Here is a 20,421-nt window from a genome sequence, read left to right on the forward strand (position 1 = left end):
CTGGTCTACCACGGGCATATCTATACTAGGGCCATCTCTTGTCTCCACCCCTTAAAACCTCAACCACACAGTATTACACATACCATCTTTGTAACCGGCACAGTAAGTGTAGTCTGAAGTAAAGCGAGCGAAGAACTCGCTGTAGGATCTGATGCAGGTCTCCTGGTCTACCACGGGCATCTCCACGAGGGTCAGCTCTTCGGTGGCCACGCCCTTATCATCGAAGCCCCATCCGACCACCTGTGGATAAAATGGCTTTAAGATTTTGTCTACAGCTGCAGAGATAACTGACCCCCTGCACAGAAATTAGTTTGCTTTTGGGGGTCACTATCTCTGCCGCTGACTGAAAAAATACTAAGTGGGTAGGTAATAGTAAAATAAATTGAATTAAATACGGAGAATATATGTAGAACCTTTTTCCGGATATTTTATATCACTTTTACTTTTATCCACAGATCTAGAATGTAGTTACTCCTCTCCTCACGCGTCAATAAAAAATTACGGAACACTCTTCTAAAATTAAGCAGTAATCTTTAAATTTGCTTTTTTTATGTAGATATCAGTGTTTTTCCGCCGCACACAGTCTTTTCCTATCAGCAAACAGACATCGGCAAACACGAGCAGCGATCAATTAGCGGTAAATTAATTGCTGCCACACCGTACGGTCCATTTCACAAATTGAGGTAAATCCATTTATTAATTAATCAACAAAACTGCTTATAAGATAAAATTGGGAGGTGATTCACGGGACCGCCTGTACCAGAAGCGTAATACTTCCCAATGCTTAGCTACAAATTACTCGCCGATCAGAAACACGGATAATTATCAGAACTAAGGGAACCGATTTAACGTACGATCGCTTTGTTATAATTCCTATAAAATACATTTTATGTTTTTCAGCAGTTGTTTGTAGGAAATTTATTATAACATAGTCTATTTACTCACCGATGCCTTCTTCCCTATGACATTCGTCAGATCTACTTCGTTGTCCGGCCAGAGGCACGCGGGACGAACGAAGTCGCTGTAGGTTAGTCGCTCTCTCAACGTGACGTCATTGTCATACTTAACATGGATTTACTCACCGATCCCTTCTTCCCTATGACATTCGTCAGATCTACTTCGTTATCAAGCCAGAGGCACGCGGGACGATCGAAGTCGCTGTAGGTTGGTCGCTCTCTCAACGTGACGTCATTGTCATACTTAACATAGATTTTACTCACCGATCCCTTCTTCCCTATGACATTCGTCAGATCTACTTCGTTATCCGGCCAGAGGCACGCGGGACGAACGAAGTCGCTGTAGGTTACTCGTTCTCTAAGCTTGAGTACGCCGACGTCCCGGCTGTACGATGACGCGTTGTATTGAGGGTGTACTCGGATTTCCGAGACCTGAAATGGCAAAAATGTTTATGTACAGATAGATGTAATAGATTGGGTGCCTAAAAACTATAAAAATATAAATATAGTTCAGTAAAAATGTCGTAAACTGGCTGTAAGTCCACAAATAAAGCATGGCACTTCATTACATATGCACGAAACGAAACTCAAGGAGATGAAATAGGTATTGTATGGCTTTTCTGCTTAGGAGGCCTGTGTGCCTACACAGCATATTTTGGTTAACCTCTTTGTACAATTGTAGACAGGACAAGTAAATATAAATAATATACATAGTGAAAGCCTACCAATTTGATCTGCACTGTCTCCACGGACGTTCTAAGGTTATGCTTTCCAAGGTACACAGTTAGGGTGTTGTGGTTGACGACACAATTGGAGCCCTTGCGAGTATAACGCAGTGAGCGGCAGTGATCACGTGGCTGCTAGCCATAACAAACACTTACCAATTTAATGTGCACTCCCTCCACCGACGTTCTAAGGTTATGCTTCCCAAGGTACACAGTGAGGGTGTTGTGGTTGACGACACAATTGGAGCCCTTGCGAGTATAACGCAGTGAGCGGCAGTGATCACGTGGCTGCTAGCCATAACAAACACTTACCAATTTAATGTGCACTCCCTCCACCGACGTTCTAAGGTTATGCTTCCCAAGGTACACAGTGAGGGTGTTGTGGTTGACGACACAATTGGAGCCCTTGCGAGTATAACGCAGTAAGCGGCAGTGATCACGTGGCTGCTAGCCATAACAAACACTTACCAATTTAATCTGCACTCCCTCCACCGACGTTCTAAGGTTATGCTTCCCAAGGTACACAGTGAGGGTGTTCTGGTTGACGACACGACTGGAGCCCTTGCGGGTAACGCAGTGAGCGGCTGTGATCACGTGGCTACGCGTTACTAGGGTTCCGCCGCAAATGTATTTGTTGTCAACCGTCTGAAAAAAAAAACATAGAAATAAATAAATAAATATTATAGGACATTTTTACACAGATTGAATGAGTCCTACGGTAAGCTCAAGAAGCCTTGTGTTGTGGGTACTCAGACAACGATATCTGGGGGCACGGCAGTGCCCCCGCCAAGACGAGCAAAGCGAAGCGCAAGGGCACTACCTACCTTTTCTCGAACAGCTTCGTCGTTTTTTTGAACCCTCATAACTTGGGTTTGGATTATACCAGATAAACAAAATTCTCGGGATATGATGTCAATAGTGGCCTTATTAAACATAAAAAATTTCAATTGCATAGCTCTTATACTTAAGATTTTATTCATATCTAAAAAACCCCAATTTCGTCACTGACTCACTCACTCACTGTTGATCATCAAAACCTCTAGGGTACTTCCTGAAGTCCTAGGAAGCTGAAATTTGGTATGTAAGATAGTATTAGTACACAAACAACAAAATAATTCAAAAACTTGAAATTTTTTGCCCCTAAGGGGGGGAAAGGGGGGTGGAATTTTGTATGGGAAATCAATAACCGCTGAACCGATTTAGTTGAAATTTGGTATGTAGATAGTTTTTGTAATGTCGAATGGCATAGAATAGTTTTCAACCCCAAAATCACCCCGTAAGGGTGAAAAGGGGGTGGAAAAGGGCGTTAGGGGAAAAGGAGCGTTGAAGTTTGTATGGGGAATCAGTAAAAAGCAGATTGTATAAAAGATGCCCCGAGGTACGTATTTCAGGATTTTTAATAGTACCTTAAATCACACGCGCAACCCTTTAAATTAGGGGATGGAAGCAACTTAAAAAAAAAAGTGAAATCCCACCAAAAACATTTTCATGTAAAATGTTGCCAAGACGAAACCATAAGGCTCGCACTGACAAAAAGTTATCAGATCTCTTGTAGAGCCAAGCTTCTAACTCTACAAGTCCTAACTTCACAAACTCTACACCTTAGTCAAAATATGTGGCTTGGCCGTTTCGTTACTCATTATAAAAAATAATGAATAGTGAATACATTTTTCACCTTACGTCCATGTGACAGTAGCGAAACGGTCAAGCCACATATTTTGACTAAGGTGTAGAGTTTGTGAAGTTAGGACTTGTAGAGTTAGAAGCTTGGCTCTACAAGAGATCTGATAACTTTTTGTCAGTGCGAGCCTTATGGTTACGTCTTGGCAACATTTTACATGAAAATGTTTTTGGTGGGATATAATATACAAATACATAAATACATAGAAAACACCCAAGACTTAGGAACAAATATCTGTGCTCATCACACATAAATAAATGCCCTTACCGGGTTTGAACCCAGGACCACCGGCTTCACAGGCAGGGTCACTAGGTACCTACTAGGCCAGACCAGTCGTCAACCGATCATAAGTAGGTACATCATACTTCTGGATATAGAACTCCGTTCGCGAGTTTAATACGTTACCTGCGTTTGGTATAACGCTATTTGCCACGGCCACTGCCCCTCCAGAGTTGGACGACCGTTCACCACCAACGGGTTGGGGTTGTTTCGCACCACCTTGCCACATTCCGTCTGAAAACATTTATATTTATCCTTAAATTTAATTTCATTCACGTTCATGTGCTGACGGTACCTATTCAGAGAGTCATTTTGATATTTGATAGGGATATATAAAATAATTTACAGTAACGTGAACATACCTAAGTAAGTATACCTACCTTTTTAATGACTTATGATATGAGCTGTAAATTGTGAAATTATGTAGGTATATTATTTTCAACGAAAAGGGGATTTATGCAATAATAATAAAATAATTTACTTATAATTAATATGGAATGTAAAAATTTTTTATCGTGGTTACAAAAGATTATCTTCATATTAAATAGGTACTTAAGTGGATTTTAATGTTGTCAAATACAAGAGACAATGTTTAACTACGAAATTTCACGAATTAATAGCTCAATCCATTTGATATACCTACTATTTGTGGTTATACAAACATTATGATTACATTATTACCATTAGGTTTACAATTTTAGAAACTTTTAATGGGCTGTGAAGAGGTAGCGCGAATTTTATGTCATTTGCCACTCTTGTGGATAAAATGCAACTTTATTATCAGTTTTTGAAATATCAAGAGAGCCTTTACGACGTGCCCTGTTTATCAAAAGCTTGTAACTTGTAATACAAGCGGATGTCACTTTTTGGCAGCTGTTGTTGCCCCAGGGGCCCGTTTCTCAAAAGCTTGTAACTTGTAATACCGGTGGAAGTCCCTTTCTAGCCAAAGCTGTCAAAAAGTGACATCCGCTTGTATTACAAGTTGACAAGCTTTTGATAAACAAGGCACTGGTGTAAAAAAAATCGACAGTGTGTTTGCAACCTACCTTAGCATAATTAATTAAGTATTGTGTAGGCACTCTGTATAAAATTAGATACGAACAACGAATACAATTAATATTAAACAGTTTTTTGCTCCCTCGTTGAAGCGTTCCGCGGGTTTCGGATTAAGATCATACTGATCTCGTTGGCCTTAAAATCGAAACGACAATAGTGTACAGAGATACCTTGGCGCTTAAGTTCTTTTATAACAATGGAAATACTTAAAGAAAATACGGTGCAGAATACCAAACACTAGCTAGAAAACCACAATAATACGGCCCTCAAGAAACCTCTATTGTGTTGAAATAGGGTTGATTTTTGCGTGGCTTCGGTAGTGACTTTGGCTAGTTTTTGTATAGTGCTGGTGCCATCTTTAATCCCGATTGTCATTTATTTATAAGTATAATCCAGCTTGTGGTAGCAATTCCAATTTTCTTAGGAACTTATTCAATGTTTAAACTTAGAGCAATGGTTTACTTAACATGGCAAATATTAAACATAAATTTACATAAAAATGATGCCGATATTTTTTTTATCATCATACAGTTATGATACTTTGGTAATATTAATAATATTAATATCAAACTGTTTTCAAATATAAGATAGTTATACATTGATTCATTGTTTTCATATACATACCTCGGTCAATCGAGTTCAAACTCTTGTGAGTCATATTAATAAGTACTATCTATCACTATAATGTCAATCTAAGATTAAGTACCGTAAAACGGGGTGAGTAGGTTTCGCGGGGAGAGGTGGGTTATGAATGGGGAGAGAAGGTTTGAGAGGGGGGTGAGAAGGGATTTTAAGGCTACTGCTACAAAAATAATGTATTCCAATTTAAAATGGAGCTATAGCATAATAAAAAAATCGATCCAACAATCTTCCAAAATCATCTTTGTATGAAAACCCCTCTCACCCCAAATACGAGGCACTACGGGGTGAGGTGGGTTTTCCTCTTTATCGTCAAGGTTATGAAATGGAACTACCCAAAATAAAATAATAACTAAAATACAAACGTCCGGAACACTTATTATATGTATACACCATTCAGTTTTCATATGTAAAAATAAAATGTTATCGAGGTTTGAATTTCAGTTTTGACCCTACTCACCCCATTTTACGGTATTCCATGATGTAGGTAGATCATGTCTTCGCTTAGTGACTAAAAATACGCGAGTAACACCAGAGCCAAGTTTACATTTTGATAAAAGGTAAATTTTCGTACCTGTTGTCTATTGTTATTGTTAAAGTTGTTATTGTTGTTGTTAGGCCTGCTCGGGACGATGAACGTAGGTTGCCCGCCCGAGAAATAGTCGTTCCTGAAATAAAATAAAAAACTCATTTTTTACTGAAGCATTTCTATTCTCTAAATTTACAATAACGAAAGCCTATTTCAATATAGGTAGCGGTTTGTTTACATAGTTAATAGCTACTTCTATAGAATGACACTTTAGATAAAATGCAACTTTCTCATAAATTTTTGAAGATGAAGATAATTTTTGAAGTACCTATAAGAGAGACTTTTCAAGCTGGTGTGGTGAAAATTACCATTACTTTCCCGAACTAGTGCGGGTAATAGCACTTTCCGTGCGTATGTCGAAAGTTTCAAGTGCCATATGTACTGTAAAACGTTGTACGATACTCGTGCGAATACTTCCCTTCGAGCTTCGGTCGTGTTTTAATTTATCGCCACTCGTTTCGAATTTCCTCTTTTCCGCACTTTTATTGTATATAACTATTTCTATTCATCGAGGTAAATGGACTTGCTCCTAAATGCTATAAGAAACATGTACCTACTAGAATTCATGTAGGCGACAAGGTATCTGTATGAATCATTGCGGTTTTGCACGCGGATGTAAAACTATTATGTTACAATCATTAAAACAAATCGAGGTAAGGTCATTATCGTAATAACGGGTTTTATTATAGTGTAAATGGGCTTTTTCTAAAATAAATATCGAAAACCCGATTCTTTCAAATCTGGACATTCTCAGAATCGACAGCACTCTCCATCCGACCATTAAAAAAAGATGTCCCAAAATGTCCATTCTATTACGTCACGTTTTTAGTATGAGAAATTTTTTCACTTGTATGTAACGTGACGTAGTGGAATGTACAATTTTCATACAAAATTTTGGGACAATTTTTTTTTATCATCAGGATTGAATATGCTAGTGATTCTGAGTTGAAAGAACCCAAAAACACTAGGATCTGGGAGAATCGGGTTTTCAATATTTATTTTAGAAAACGCCCAAATAGCCGAAATACTTAAGATTTCTTTATAACCCTATATCTCGTTAATGTGGGGACTGTTGATGGTAACACTGTTAATCATATTTATTTCGCAGGTGCAAGTATCCATTTTGCTATACAGTTAGTCTGGTGACGTGGCCCGTGTGTACTTAAGTTGGGGTACCGACCGTAAATCAAAAATAAACATAGGTACAGCTAAGTTTATAAAAAAAATACTTTAACCTAAGACCTTTTTCATTTGAAAGTGACTTAAATATACTTTAGGTAAATAAACAAAAAAAATACTTTCGACTATAGTTGAAAACTCTTGGCCCATAATTGAGAGGATTTTCGGTATTATTTGTACACTGAATTTTGAAAGAATCTAAGTTTTGAATGATTCACGGTTAGTTTCACTAGACCAAATTAGACTTTTAAAGTTACATATACTTTAGGTAAATAAACGAAAAAAATACTTTCGACTATAGTTGAAAACTCTTGGCCCATAATTGAGAGGATTTTCGGTATTATTTGTAGACTGAATTTTGAAAGAATCTAAGTTTTGAATGATTCACGGTTAGTTTCACTAGACCAAATTAGACTTTTAAAGTTACATATACTTTAGGTAAATAAACGAAAAAAATACTTTCGACTATAAGTAGTTGAAAACTCTTGGCCCATAATTGAGAGGATTTTCGGTAGTATTTGTAGACTGAATTTTGGAAGAATCTAAGTTTTGAATGATTCACGGTTAGTTTCACTAGACCAAATTAGACTTATATAATCTGCCCCGCTATATTATCTTCAGTTACCCGTGAACAAGATGCATTATAGTAACTACTGTAACTGCGTCGGAATATCGGGAGCTCGAAAACAATAAAAAAATTAATCACGGTCATATCCCGGTCGATATGTCTAGAGTCTAAGGGTCTATTTTTAGGGTTCCGTACCCAAAGGGTAAAAACGGGACCCTATTACTAAGACTCCGCTGTCCGTCCGTCCGTCCGTCTGTCACCAGGCTGTATCTCACGAACCGTGATGGCTGGACAGTTGAAATTTTCACAGATGATGTATTTCTGTTGCCGCTATAACAACAAATACTAAAAACAGAATAAAATAAAGATTTAAGTGGGGCTCCCATACAACAAACGTGATTTTTGATCGAAGTTAAGCAACGTCGGGCGGGGTCAGTACTTGGATGGGTGACCGTTTTTTTTGCTTGTTTTGCTCTATTTTTTGTTGATGGTGCGGAACCCTCCGTGCGCCAGTCCGACTCGCACTTGGCCGGTTTTTTTATGTGGTTAAGAAAGAAATTGGTCAGTGAATTAATAGATAATTTATACGTGTGATTCATGCCGTGACACGTGATAAATTATTCTAAAGTAAACGTCCTAGTTTTTGACTTGCCATTGCTAGGATAAAAGCTCTGCTGGTGGCACCCATTGGAGCAATGTCAAGCACTGGGACATTTACGTTACCTACCCGTCATCATCATCGTCGTATCTACTCGTAGTTGTGGTCCGCATGGGTACCGCTGTCGTCAGCCGGTACCCGTTGTCCGGTCTCCTTCTGTCATCGTTGATGCTACCGGTCTGAGTACCGAAGCTGCTACCGGTATTAGTACCGAAGCTTGAGCTACCGGTATCGCTACCGAAGCTGGGACCGGTACCGGTATTGGTACCGAAGCTGGGACCGGTACCAGGGTTGGTGCCGAAGCTGGTTTGCGTGCCAACGCTCTGGGCAGGGATTTGGCCACCACCGCTGTTAACAAGCATGAAAGTGGTTTAGGTACTACGGTTGAAGCAAAAAGGGTGCACTACTAGGGGTGAAAGATAGGCAAGGGAGTGTGGCTAGAGACTACAATGTTACATACAAATAATAATACTTAAATTCTTACCAAATACTTACATAATAAAATCCCGGAGATTATTTTGTTAAGGATTATGAGTATCAGCTGTCAATTGTGATATTTCTGGTTGAAGAATAAAGAAAGACGACAGATCATATCCGTAACATAACCAATTGATAACAATAAATTACTATCTGAATAGGCCTCCCAGTAAACTTGACAAGTTCTGATATTTTTCAGTAGGTGTATTAAACTGTAATAATATAATAGTATTTTATGCAAACGTTGTTTAAGAGGGGTCAAAAAAGGCGAGTGGAGTGAGTAACAAATTGAGGCGAAGCCGAAAATTGTTAATAAAGACGCCACGAGTATTTTTTGACTCGGTTAAACAACGTCGCATACAATACTTTTTCTACGACCAAGCACTTACATACTTTGAAAAAAAATTGTAAATATTAACAAATATTTTTCATTCAACAAAAATAATACTTTAAACAAGTGGAATCATATAGGACATATATGTAGGTAAACAAACCAAAAGTATACAGCTAAGATACGCGACCCGGCCACCGCGCCCCGCGCCCTTCGGCCAGTTGGTCAGCGACACCTTCTTGTAACTCATGAGGCCCTGGTACTTGCTCTTAGTTAAATTACAAATTTGGCCAGTTTTTTTCTCGATTTTGGCCACAGTAGCCTATGGAGACTAACAAGCAACGCTAAGCGGTGTTCGTAGTCTATGGATCTTGCTATATTACGGGTGTCACATGCGCGTTTCTGACTTCTGAAGCAATTTTATTGTTTCTACTAGTTAGTACTCATCTGTCAGAGATGACAATTAAAATTAGGTTGGCAACAATGTATTTCATACAATATTTTTTAAGTGGTGGTTACACGAAGTATCGTAAAAGTACTAAAAAGATACTGCGTGTATGCACAAATACTTTTTTGGGGAATAGACTAAAGACTTGTCTTGACAACTATAACATAGGGGTTTAAAGGTGTGTGCACGACCTTTTAAATGACAAATAAAAGTACGGGAGTAGAAAAAATATTTATTCGTACTCGTCATGTTTGGTCATATTTGAAAACAAAGCCACCGATACTCGAAAGTATCTCTCAAGATGATTTTACATTTGTATTTACCTACTATGTACCTACTGTACTTATGGTCTACTGGAATTCATACACCTAATACTGTTGAGATATATTCATGAAAAAATACAAATATGTACCTACACTTTCAACATTGAATTACCTAGGGAACAATCATCATCTTCCTCGCGTTGTTCCGGCATTTTGCCACGGCTCATGGGAGCCTGGGGTCCGCTTGGAAACTAATCCCAGTAATTGGCGTGGGCACTAGTTTTTACGAAAGCGACTACCATCTGACCTTCCAACCCAGAGGGTAAACTAGACCCGTATTGGGATTAGTCCGGTTTCCTCACGATGTTTTCCTTCACCGAAAAGCGACTGGTAAAATATCAAATGATATTTCGTACATAAGTTTCGAAAAACTCATTGGTACGAGCGGGGGTTCGAACCCGCGACCTCCGGATTGCAAGTCGCACGCTCTTACCGCTAGGCCACCAGCGCTTTTTACCTACCTACCTAGAGAACAATATTTAAAATATTTTATAACTTGTTTGCGTTGAAGGTAGACGTATTCAAAGTGTTTCAAGAACCTACGATTTAAATTATTTAGAAGTCTAGGTACTTTAAGTGTCACGAGCTCTAAAATGTGAAAAGAGATGTTCCACTGGAGCCTTGTTGAAATTAAAGTGGGTTTTAAGTACCTATATTTTATACGGGGAAAATGTATTCAAATTTAACAGTCCTGCGTTGAGTTTATTTGCAACAGTTTGCCACTCGTTTTAGTAGTAATTTGGGTAAAGGACGTTCGTTCACATAATAGACATACGAGAAAATGACTTACATAATAATAATTTTAACAAAAATATTACCAGAAGCGTCTGCTACAAAACTATAGCAATTTACAAATATTGAGAAAAAACTTTAACCATTGAAGCCGAGGACTTATTATTATTTTATTTGTGTGGAGTATGCACTAGGCACTGGTACCATATCGCAAGTCGCAACTTAGAAAGATGTTTGCCCGATGTTTCTTTTGCCAAATTTTCATTTGACCGAACGCGTTTTTTTCAAAACCTGATAATTTTTCTAAATTTTTGAAAGCCATCCTGAGGAAGCCATTGAATTAAGTTAGATTAGTTGGTAAACCTTTCTAAAAATCGAACGGTAAAAATCGAGTTTGATGAAATGAACATTTGGCAAATGAAAAGTTGTACAAATAATGTTTCGAAGTTGTGATAGGTACCCGTAGACATTCTAAGCTTAATTTATTGTTGTGATATTTGAGGGATTCAGGCACTTTACATCCTTGAAAACAGTAATCGCGACCTAATTTTCAAAGGAATCAGCCAACAAGGCAACGATTAATTTCAATTGTATCTCAATTTCTACTCCGATGCGCCTAAATAATACAGATAGGGTTGATAATTTGATTAATAAGTTATTTATTAAGTACCATGACTTTAGCTTGTACCTAAGAGAAGATACGATTAACTAGACTATTCGTGAAATATTTTATCTTGGGATTTACCTACTCTTATAGTGTCTGATTTAGGGTTCCGTAGTCAATTAGAAATCATTATAGTTTCACACTGATTTATTATTTCACGATTTTTACTATAGGCAGTTTAACGATACTTATATAGGTAATTAAACGATACGTGTATAGGTAATTTAACGATACTACATATAATCACGCCTATTTCCCGGAGGGGTAGGCAGAGACCACGGATTTTCATTTGCTATGATCCTGACATACCTCTTTCGCTTCCTTTACTTCCATATCACACACACACACTTCCATAACACATTATGGAAATAACACACACGCTACAAGTTACAATTTACAACAATTTATGCTTAGGTACTTGTACATTATTCAACTGACCGCTAAATAATAGAGGAATATACATCAATCGGCGCCTACAGCCTACATTCAATGTCCTACATTAATCTCCTTAAATTGATCTCTCCCTAAGCTCTACTACCTACTAGGCAGCAACGAGTTATCGATTGTGAAAGAGGTGTAAAGCATAAGAATAGTTATTTGTTTTACAAGGGAGCAAAGTTGTTGTTTAACCGCTCGTGCTAATATTGATACCCGAGCATAAATTTTGGATCGCTTTCATCTTATTAATCGAGTGGCAAGTCTAAGTTTTAGGATTACTGAGCCGGATCGGGGGGAGTAAAAGGCTTTCAAGGAAAGTTTGTTACTTCAGAATACGCTAGTTAATTAAGTCATTATTTTACAGTAAGTAGCAGATAATACACGAAAATAATAAACTCATCGTATTTTTGCACTTTTAACTATGTATTATATCATAAATGAACATTGCCTCATCACTATATCTCCAACAACAGTCTATTCAACAACAGTCCCCCGCCGCGTCTATCTATTTATATTTATATTATGATTTATATTTAAATTTATATATTTAAATATTTATTTATAATATTTAAATATTTATTCTCATAATATAAAATTACAATATAAATCATCCTAAACTAATATAAACGAATTTATATTACTGATCGTCAGTTTTATTGACATTACATTATTATATCAATTAATAAATACACTTTATAAAATATCTAAGTAAACAATCGTAGGTATGTCAACAACTTTATCCATGAACTAGTATTTAGTCGTTTAACATACTTTAATAAGATTATTAAACAAATAGATATTGACCTATTTCCAAATAAGTTAATGACAACAACGGTCCGTACCAGGGATGTTGCGGATGCAGATTTTTTGACATCCGCGGATGCGGATGCGGATGCGGATTTTTAAAGGCTCACATCCGCGGATGCGGATGCGGATGCGGATGTCAAGATTAGGTACTTAGAAAACGTCAAATATTACATTTTTCTTCTTCTTCTTCTTCTTCTTCTTCTTCTTCTTGTTAGGGGCTATATAAGGCTCCAAAGCCTATGTATCACTGCGACCATCGCTGATCTATTGTGATCGCCACCTACTACAACTCTCGATCCAAACCTGCAACTTCAAACAGCTGCAGGATCTTTTTGAACTCGAGAGACTTTACCTCCTCCGGGCGCAATATGTGCCCGCCCAGGATTAAGTCACGAGTACGCATTAGGCAAGGGCACTCTGTGAGAATGTGCAAGGGCGTCTCCTCTGCCTCCATACAGAGTCTGCACCGCCCCATGTCACGTTTCCCCATGGTGTGCATGTGCTTATTTAGGCAACAGTGCCCAGTAAGCACCCTTACCAAGTTGCGCAGTTGGTTCCTAGACAGCGCTAAGGCGTTCGAGGACGCCTTTTTGCTGAAGGCCTTGATAAGCGCTTTGAAATGGTTCAAACCTGTTGTTTCCCTCCAGAGTTGAATTGTTGTGTATTGACAGTAGGTCTTTAGGGTGAGCCGCGTTAGGCTTTTGGGGATACCACAAAACGGCTCAGGACTGTAGTTTTTCCCTTTAGCCCCTGCTCGCGCGAGCTCGTCGGCCTTTTCATTTCCTACGATACCCGCATGCCCTGGGACCCAACGTAGAACAACTTTGTTCCTGGCTCCAAGGTTGTTCAATAGTTGCCTGCCATTACATTTTTAGTATTTATTTATTAAAAAAACCAAACCTTTAGTATTTGAGCAAGAATATAGGTGCGTTATATTTAATAAACAGTAACTTCGCCGACTTTTCTGGATCTAGATGATTTCGTTATAGGTAATGACGAAATTACCTAGCACTTACGCCGCCGCTAAGACGTTCCTGTACCGACTTGTTCAACATCCGCATCCGCATAAGCTCCGCATCGATTTTATGCGGATGCGGATGCGGATGCGGATGTTGAAAATAATGCGGATGTTCCGCGGTTGCGGATGCGGATGCGGATGTTCGCAACATCCCTGGTCCGTACTATCGAAGGGCCAAAGGCGTTTGACCTTATTATATCTACACGCAAACGCATTAACTATCAACTATTGTAGCTAAATATTAATTATGCTAGCATATGAGCAAATTAGGGCTTGCTCGCAGGATAATTTCGTTGTTAGGATAGCTAATTGGAATATCAATCCCAAGAGAATGTCATTAATTTCGAAGCCAGAGGATCTGCTCTGCTACAAGGATCTATTCTAGGCGTGGAAGTATTGATCGATGATTTAGTTTTTAATTATGTATTTTTTATTTAATAATTATTTATAATTATGTATTATCATGCGTACCTACCTACTTACCTATATGATTTAAAAATGGACCGATTAAAATCGTGGTAATGATGATGATCTATTATTCTGAGGTTATTTACTATATAGTATAAGTTGGCAGTTTGTTAATTTTATGAACTATGAGGCTCTGTGAGCTAAAGACCTCGTGGCTCAAGGCTCCGTGATCTTGAAAACAATCCAAAAACTGAATCGAACAAAAAAAATATCAGGTTTGTTGATAATTTCACGTGATTCGGTTGAGAAACTGTACAGAAGAATATCTGGACATAGGTATATAAGCTTTATGACCAAGCTGAAATGGAGACTTTCACACTCGCTCGGTCAAATAAGCGGATGTTAGAAGACACTGGAAAATATAGAGCATTCGTCAAAACGCTGTGAAATAAAAACGGTGTAGGTACCTAACTCTTCACCATTATTAAGTACTTAAACTAAATCCACGTTAAAGTTTTTGTTTTCATTTTGAAAACGTGGTTTACCGGCACTAACAGGCATTATCTATTTTCGGCACAAAGCATTGATTAAAGGTAAACCAGCACTCAAAGTAATCCCGGATAATGGCACTAACATTGTAAGATAAGGCAGCTATAATAAACAATGTTTTCTTAAGCATAATATCGCATAATGAACAAAAGCTTTATCACGTCGTAAAAGCTTTCACGACTCGACAAAGTTAACCAGTTAATGCTCAAAAGTTCTAATAATTAACGGCAAAACGCGATTTCCTTAAATTGAAATTCTGGAGTTACAAATATGTTATTTGTGCGCGTTTGACCTCTTGAAAAGCATACCTTCCGATACAACTAAAATCTCACGAACACATGATGTTTATTCTAATATGTCTTAAGATAAGTCTTCATTTTCATTGCACGCTTGTTTTACTTGCGACATTGTTGTTGCAAAGGTTGGAATAAATGCGTTATTCTTTGTACGATGACGTAGGTAAATTACGGTCACATTGTGAACTACAAAGAGAGGATCCTGCTCTCAAAAAAGGCATAAGATATTACTTATATATGTACACTTGCGACCTTTTGATCTGATGGGTCAGAATTTAGAAACCCAAATAAAATATGGGGGCGAACGGGGTAAATAATTGTTTATATCTTTTCCTTGGGTATCAAAAAGGTTTCGTTTGCTAGTGTGTACTTGAAGTCATAAAGGTCCTTTACGGCGTTGGTTTTTGAATAGCCCCAGGGCAGGTCCAGGGAGGCTTAAGGAAATATGGGCTCTTATTTGACTTTATACATACTACATATCTACTTCATCTACCTACTTATACTTTAAAGAGCAGGCGCCGATCGTGTATAAAAATATAATGACACATACACACGCACATGAATCAATCTGTGATTTACTACATCATCCGTATAACTTGAATGACTCTTTATTTTATCCATAATATATGTAGTGTAAACTAAGCAAGTTCTAATAGTTTTTTGAGGACATACCTAAACGAATCTAGTATCTTATTTTTAATGATAGTAAGTAGGTATGGTAGTAGTTAAACTCCGCCGCTAATGAATCAGACCTACTAGTACTAGGTATGGCAATAAACTTACTTTCACATATGTATACAGCCTATAAATTATTTACAATATTTGGGAGACCGAGCTTTGCTCGGAAAACATATAAAAATTCAAAAATGCGTGTTTTCTCAGAGATAAGACCTAACTAGATCGATTATTCGCCTCCAAAAACCCCTATATAGCAAATTTAATTGAAACCGTTAAAGCTGTTCCCGAGATCCCCGAAATATTATATTATACAAGAATTGCTCGTTTAAAGGTTTTATGATATACTTATACATGCATATGTGTATGTTTTGTTGTTTCCAGCAATAACAAAAAATTCTTACAATGAGCTCTTTCATTTGATATGTAACACGATATAGTTTGAAAAACTTAAAGGCCTCCATCTCCATATTTAAAATTCATTTATTTACGTTACACGACCGTCTTTGGGTCACAAACATACATATATGTGTGCCAAATTTCAACTTAATTGGTCCAGTAGTTTTGGAGAAAATAAGCTGTGACAGACGGACAGACAGACGCACGAGTGATCCTATAAGGGTTCCGTTTTTCCTTTTGAGGTAGGTACGGAACCCTAAAAATAAATATGTTTTATGTGGAACTTGCCACAATTCTTCGAACCTGCACAATCACTATCATTCGAGGTCAGACTGTGGTTAGACGATATCAAGCCACAATCTTTTGTTTAGCATAATAAAGGTGACGCTCGGATGTCTACTGTCTATACAAGAGGCATAGACTAGGGATCCTCTAGACGGAGTTTAGAGAAATTATTTCATGAAACTGATGCTGCCAAAAATACGGGGGTGCGGGGGACGAGGTGAGCGAGTCCCGTGCCGTGATTGGTCCGTTCAAAGACACGGACGTCACACAAAGACACTTTGACTCGAAAATGGAGTAAAACTACCGTATATTAGTGGCAGAGGGGGTAGCGCTACTATGCTCAGTCTAGAGGATGTCTTGTCTAATGGCCTACGACCTATATATTATTACGAGTATTTATTTAATAAACTCAAGTAGAATAGAAACGGACCGCGATGGTCATATTATTTTAAATTCGGACCCCGGAAGAAACTAATTTGGTGGCCCCTGGTCTATACTTAAATAAAACTAAATGAAAATGGTTTATTGCCACAAAAAAGTACAAAAATATAAACTAAACTAATCTAAACTAACTATTCTAATATTTAATAATTATAAGTTGTAATTATTTCTAAATAACGTAAAAAGTGGCGTGGTAAGCGGACCCTGGCGCTAGGCCGGGAAAACGCTGTTGAAGAAAAAGAACGTGGCAAATAAATAAATTAAATAAATAAATAAAAATTGGGGGACATCTTACACAGATCAACCTAACCCCAAACTAAGCAAAGCTTGTACTATGGGTACTAGGCGACGATATACATACTTATATAGATAAATACATAAGTACTTATATACATAGAAAACATCCATGACTCCGGAACAAATATTAGTGTCCATCACACAAATAAATGCCCTCACCGGGATTCGAACCCAGGACCATCGGCTTAGCAGGCAGCGTCACTACCCACTAGGCCAGACCGGTCGTCAAATGGTTTTGGCGTCATCAGCATGAAGCTGATAAATTGATAATGCCCGCCCACATGGGCGCTTCAGCGCTGTTTTTTAGTCAGAACCAGAATCCCTACGCACCTCCAGTACCTCCACAAATACTTAGTGAAGGAATGAACGTCACACATATATCAAAGAAATTAACAGATACAACCTGCAGTTGATATCCGAAATTTTAGTCACCTTAAAAGGTTGCTGTTACAGCGTTGGCGCAGATACCTAAGATGGCTGTTTATTTCTTTGATAAAATGTATGACGCTCGCTGCTGCACTACTGCCGCGAATAAATATGACGTTCATTCCTTCGGTAAGTATGAATGTTTGAATGTTTTCATTTCAACAATATGGACCTACGGTGACTTCAATAATTTATAAAACTAAGTACCTACCTACTTAGGCGTACCTCGAATGGTAAACTCATTTACTACAGCGAAATGTTGCTACCTGCATTTTTGTGGTTCTTCCACATTTCTAAGTACTTTACGATGATTCTTAGGTATACGAAGATTTAATGAGTCAACCAGACAAAGCAGTTTGGCAACTTAATTCCTAATTGGTCGATTGATCGTCTAAGTAATGGGTCCCGAGTGCCTCATATTGTTCGTTGTAATTAGCATTGAGTTAGATTGAGGACATTAAAATAAATGAGTCAAACACAGATTGTAAAACAAAAGTTATCTCTACTATGGACAGTGGTTATCTTATTTGTGTATGCACAGAATAGTTATGTTTTTTTACACATATTAATTATTAGCAGAAAAGATATTAATGGCTCAATCAGAAATTTAGACTTTTTAGCCCTTAACTATCGCAGATTAGTAATGATTTCTTCACACATATTAGTAGAAAAGAGATTAATTGCCTAATCAGAAAATGAGACTTTTTAGCACTTAACTTTGGGTACGTCCACAGGAGAGGCTAACCTAATTGCTTTGTATGATGCAAACTAAATACAAATCAAATCAAATTGATAAAGATACCTGTACTAAGTACATAATTATACAGTTTATCTTTTTACGATAGGTAAGTAATTAATATGTTTCATTCATTCAATTATTCTATTCTTAATAACGTTAAAGACTTGAAAATGATTCAACGTGGACATTGTATATTTTGTCTATATAAAAGTATCAATTTGGTATTAAAATGTAAAATATTATTGTTCTGGTATATCAGTTACTTGAGGTAGTTACAGCTATGTGTTCGCATTACATAAAGGTGTATATAAATTACTTAATAATTAATATATATATATATATATATACAAACAATACAAGAACTTAAATAAAAACCTCACACGCGTATAGTATACAACAATATATCGCAACTATCGCAAGACCAAAGAAAGAATAAAGTATATCTAAAGCAACTCAAAGTATAATAACAGGTACTTACTTACAGTGAAGTGTTAAAATATGGGTGCACACATACTTAGTTACTCAAAAATATGTCCCATAGCTGTTATGTTAGCGAAGAACTTTGACACACATTTTTGATACACACACAGTTATATGCACCCATATTTTTACATTAGACTGTACAAGTCTGCTATATTTCTGAAATATAGTTGGTCAAACCAATTCGTCAGTAAATAAGAACAAAAAAAACTATACTCATTCTTTTCTTTTGGGTGCTAGTACTAGTATAAGACAAATATAGTATGATTCTCTCTGTCTATGTTTGAAATGAGACTATCCTTTGACAAACTACACATCGACTACATATCAAAAAGTAAAAAAAATACTCACATATTAAGATTAACCGGGTTCTGAGGCGGTCCCTGCGTCGTCGAATACACCGGCCCTGCCCCCGCCTGTTGCCCCTGCACCGGCTTGGCCTGAGGAATATCATCCGGCCTTAGTACAGGCCTGGATGAATCATCCGGCCTTAGTACAGGCCTGGATGAATCATCCGGCCTTAGTACAGGCCTGGCCTCATCCGGCCTTAAAGGCCTGGCCGTCGTCCGCCTCTCATCAGGCCTATCGATCGCCGGCTGAGGATTATTAGCATTGCATATTTCTCTTCCATTCAGCCGTATGGCTCGCAGTTTTGGGGCCTTATTTAAAGGGTTGTATTGGACGAAAAATCGCACGGCGGTCGCGGGGCCGGGGTGGATTTTCATCTTAGTGTTTTCTATTTTGAAGTCTGTGTTGTCTGTGGTTGTTACGTCGCCGACCCAATTCTGGAAGAAATGTTGAGATATAGGTTTGTACATATGTTTATTTAAACTAATACGAACTTCACTCATAGTTTTAAAAACTGAAAATGGGACTTAATTGCGTGTGCTTACTTTTATTATTTGGCCTGACGTTTCGAACGTGACGTCACGTCAGTGGTCACAGGTCCGGGGTTACGTTCGATTAAGATTGTTTAAGCCAAGTTTTAAGTTTTTTAAATTATGTAGGTTTATGTAAACGAAATGCTACTTCAAAGCCATTTCAATTGGGAAGTAAGTTTTGTTTGGAACAGATGCGAAAATCTATGAAACAGGACTATGTACCTAAGGGTGCAAGACCCGAATAATATGAAATGTAGGCGTTAGGTATGTACTTATCTTACCTTTTATTTAGAATCGATAATTATGTTTACAAGTTGATATATAACAGGTTACATCTCGGTGTACGTGAGCTATTACATACCATTCATCACGATTTATGTTAATCTTGTTGTATAAGGTAATAAATTAATTATGTAATAAATAATTCCAGGTAAAACCTTTTAAACGACTTACTAGATATAGCTGGTCAGGCAGATCTTGTCAGTAGAAAAAGGCGGCAAATTTGAAAAATGTAGGCGCGAAGGGATATCGTCCCATAGAAAATTTGAATTACTCGCCCTTTTTTAACCGACTTCCAAATCTAAAAGGAGGAGGTTATCAATTCGGTTGTGTTTTTTTTATTTTTTTTATTTTTATTTTTTATGTTTGTTACTCCATATCTCCGTCATTACTGGACCGATTTTGAAAATTCTTTTTTTGATTGTACGTATATGCATACAGGTTGGTCCCGATTTTGTCAAAACTCAGTTCTGATGATGGAATCCATGAGGAATCGAGGGAACTCCTCAAATCTTAAAGGCATACATATAGTGATTTTTGTGTTTTTATCAACAAATCAAGCACATACATTCAAAAAAGTGACATTTGATGAAGTGGAATGGAACTGCTGATGATGATCAGAACGGAACTCTTCTACGACGCATAGTTCACTTTGGCGATTTGTCCTCTTCGTTGTGTTTGTTAAGTAAGTTAAGTTT

At 37.6% G+C, this 20,421-nt stretch overlaps 1 protein-coding gene across 3 annotated transcripts in view; it reads right to left on the reverse strand.

The window, feature by feature from the left end:
• The window catches only part of LOC134657223 (proclotting enzyme-like), a 34,545-nt gene that overhangs the window by 2,318 nt on the left and 11,806 nt on the right, over window positions 1–20,421 (reverse strand). For 2 of the 3 annotated variants that reach the window (XM_063512791.1, XM_063512790.1), the window contains exons 3-9: window positions 18,915–19,348; window positions 8,400–8,678; window positions 5,911–6,004; window positions 3,768–3,875; window positions 2,150–2,326; window positions 1,221–1,388; window positions 84–240 (exon numbers count right to left, since the gene is read on the reverse strand). In XM_063512791.1, coding sequence (XP_063368861.1) covers window positions 84–240; window positions 1,221–1,388; window positions 2,150–2,326; window positions 3,768–3,875; window positions 5,911–6,004; window positions 8,400–8,678; window positions 18,915–19,348 — 1,417 coding nt within the window. The remainder of the gene's footprint in view (window positions 1–83; window positions 241–1,220; window positions 1,389–2,149; window positions 2,327–3,767; window positions 3,876–5,910; window positions 6,005–8,399; window positions 8,679–18,914; window positions 19,349–20,421) is intronic. The other variant, XM_063512793.1, reaches the window with a different exon arrangement.

Source organism: Cydia amplana, chromosome 19 (assembly GCF_948474715.1).
Source record: "Cydia amplana chromosome 19, ilCydAmpl1.1, whole genome shotgun sequence".
In the NCBI taxonomy this organism is placed as follows: domain Eukaryota; kingdom Metazoa; phylum Arthropoda; class Insecta; order Lepidoptera; family Tortricidae; genus Cydia; species Cydia amplana.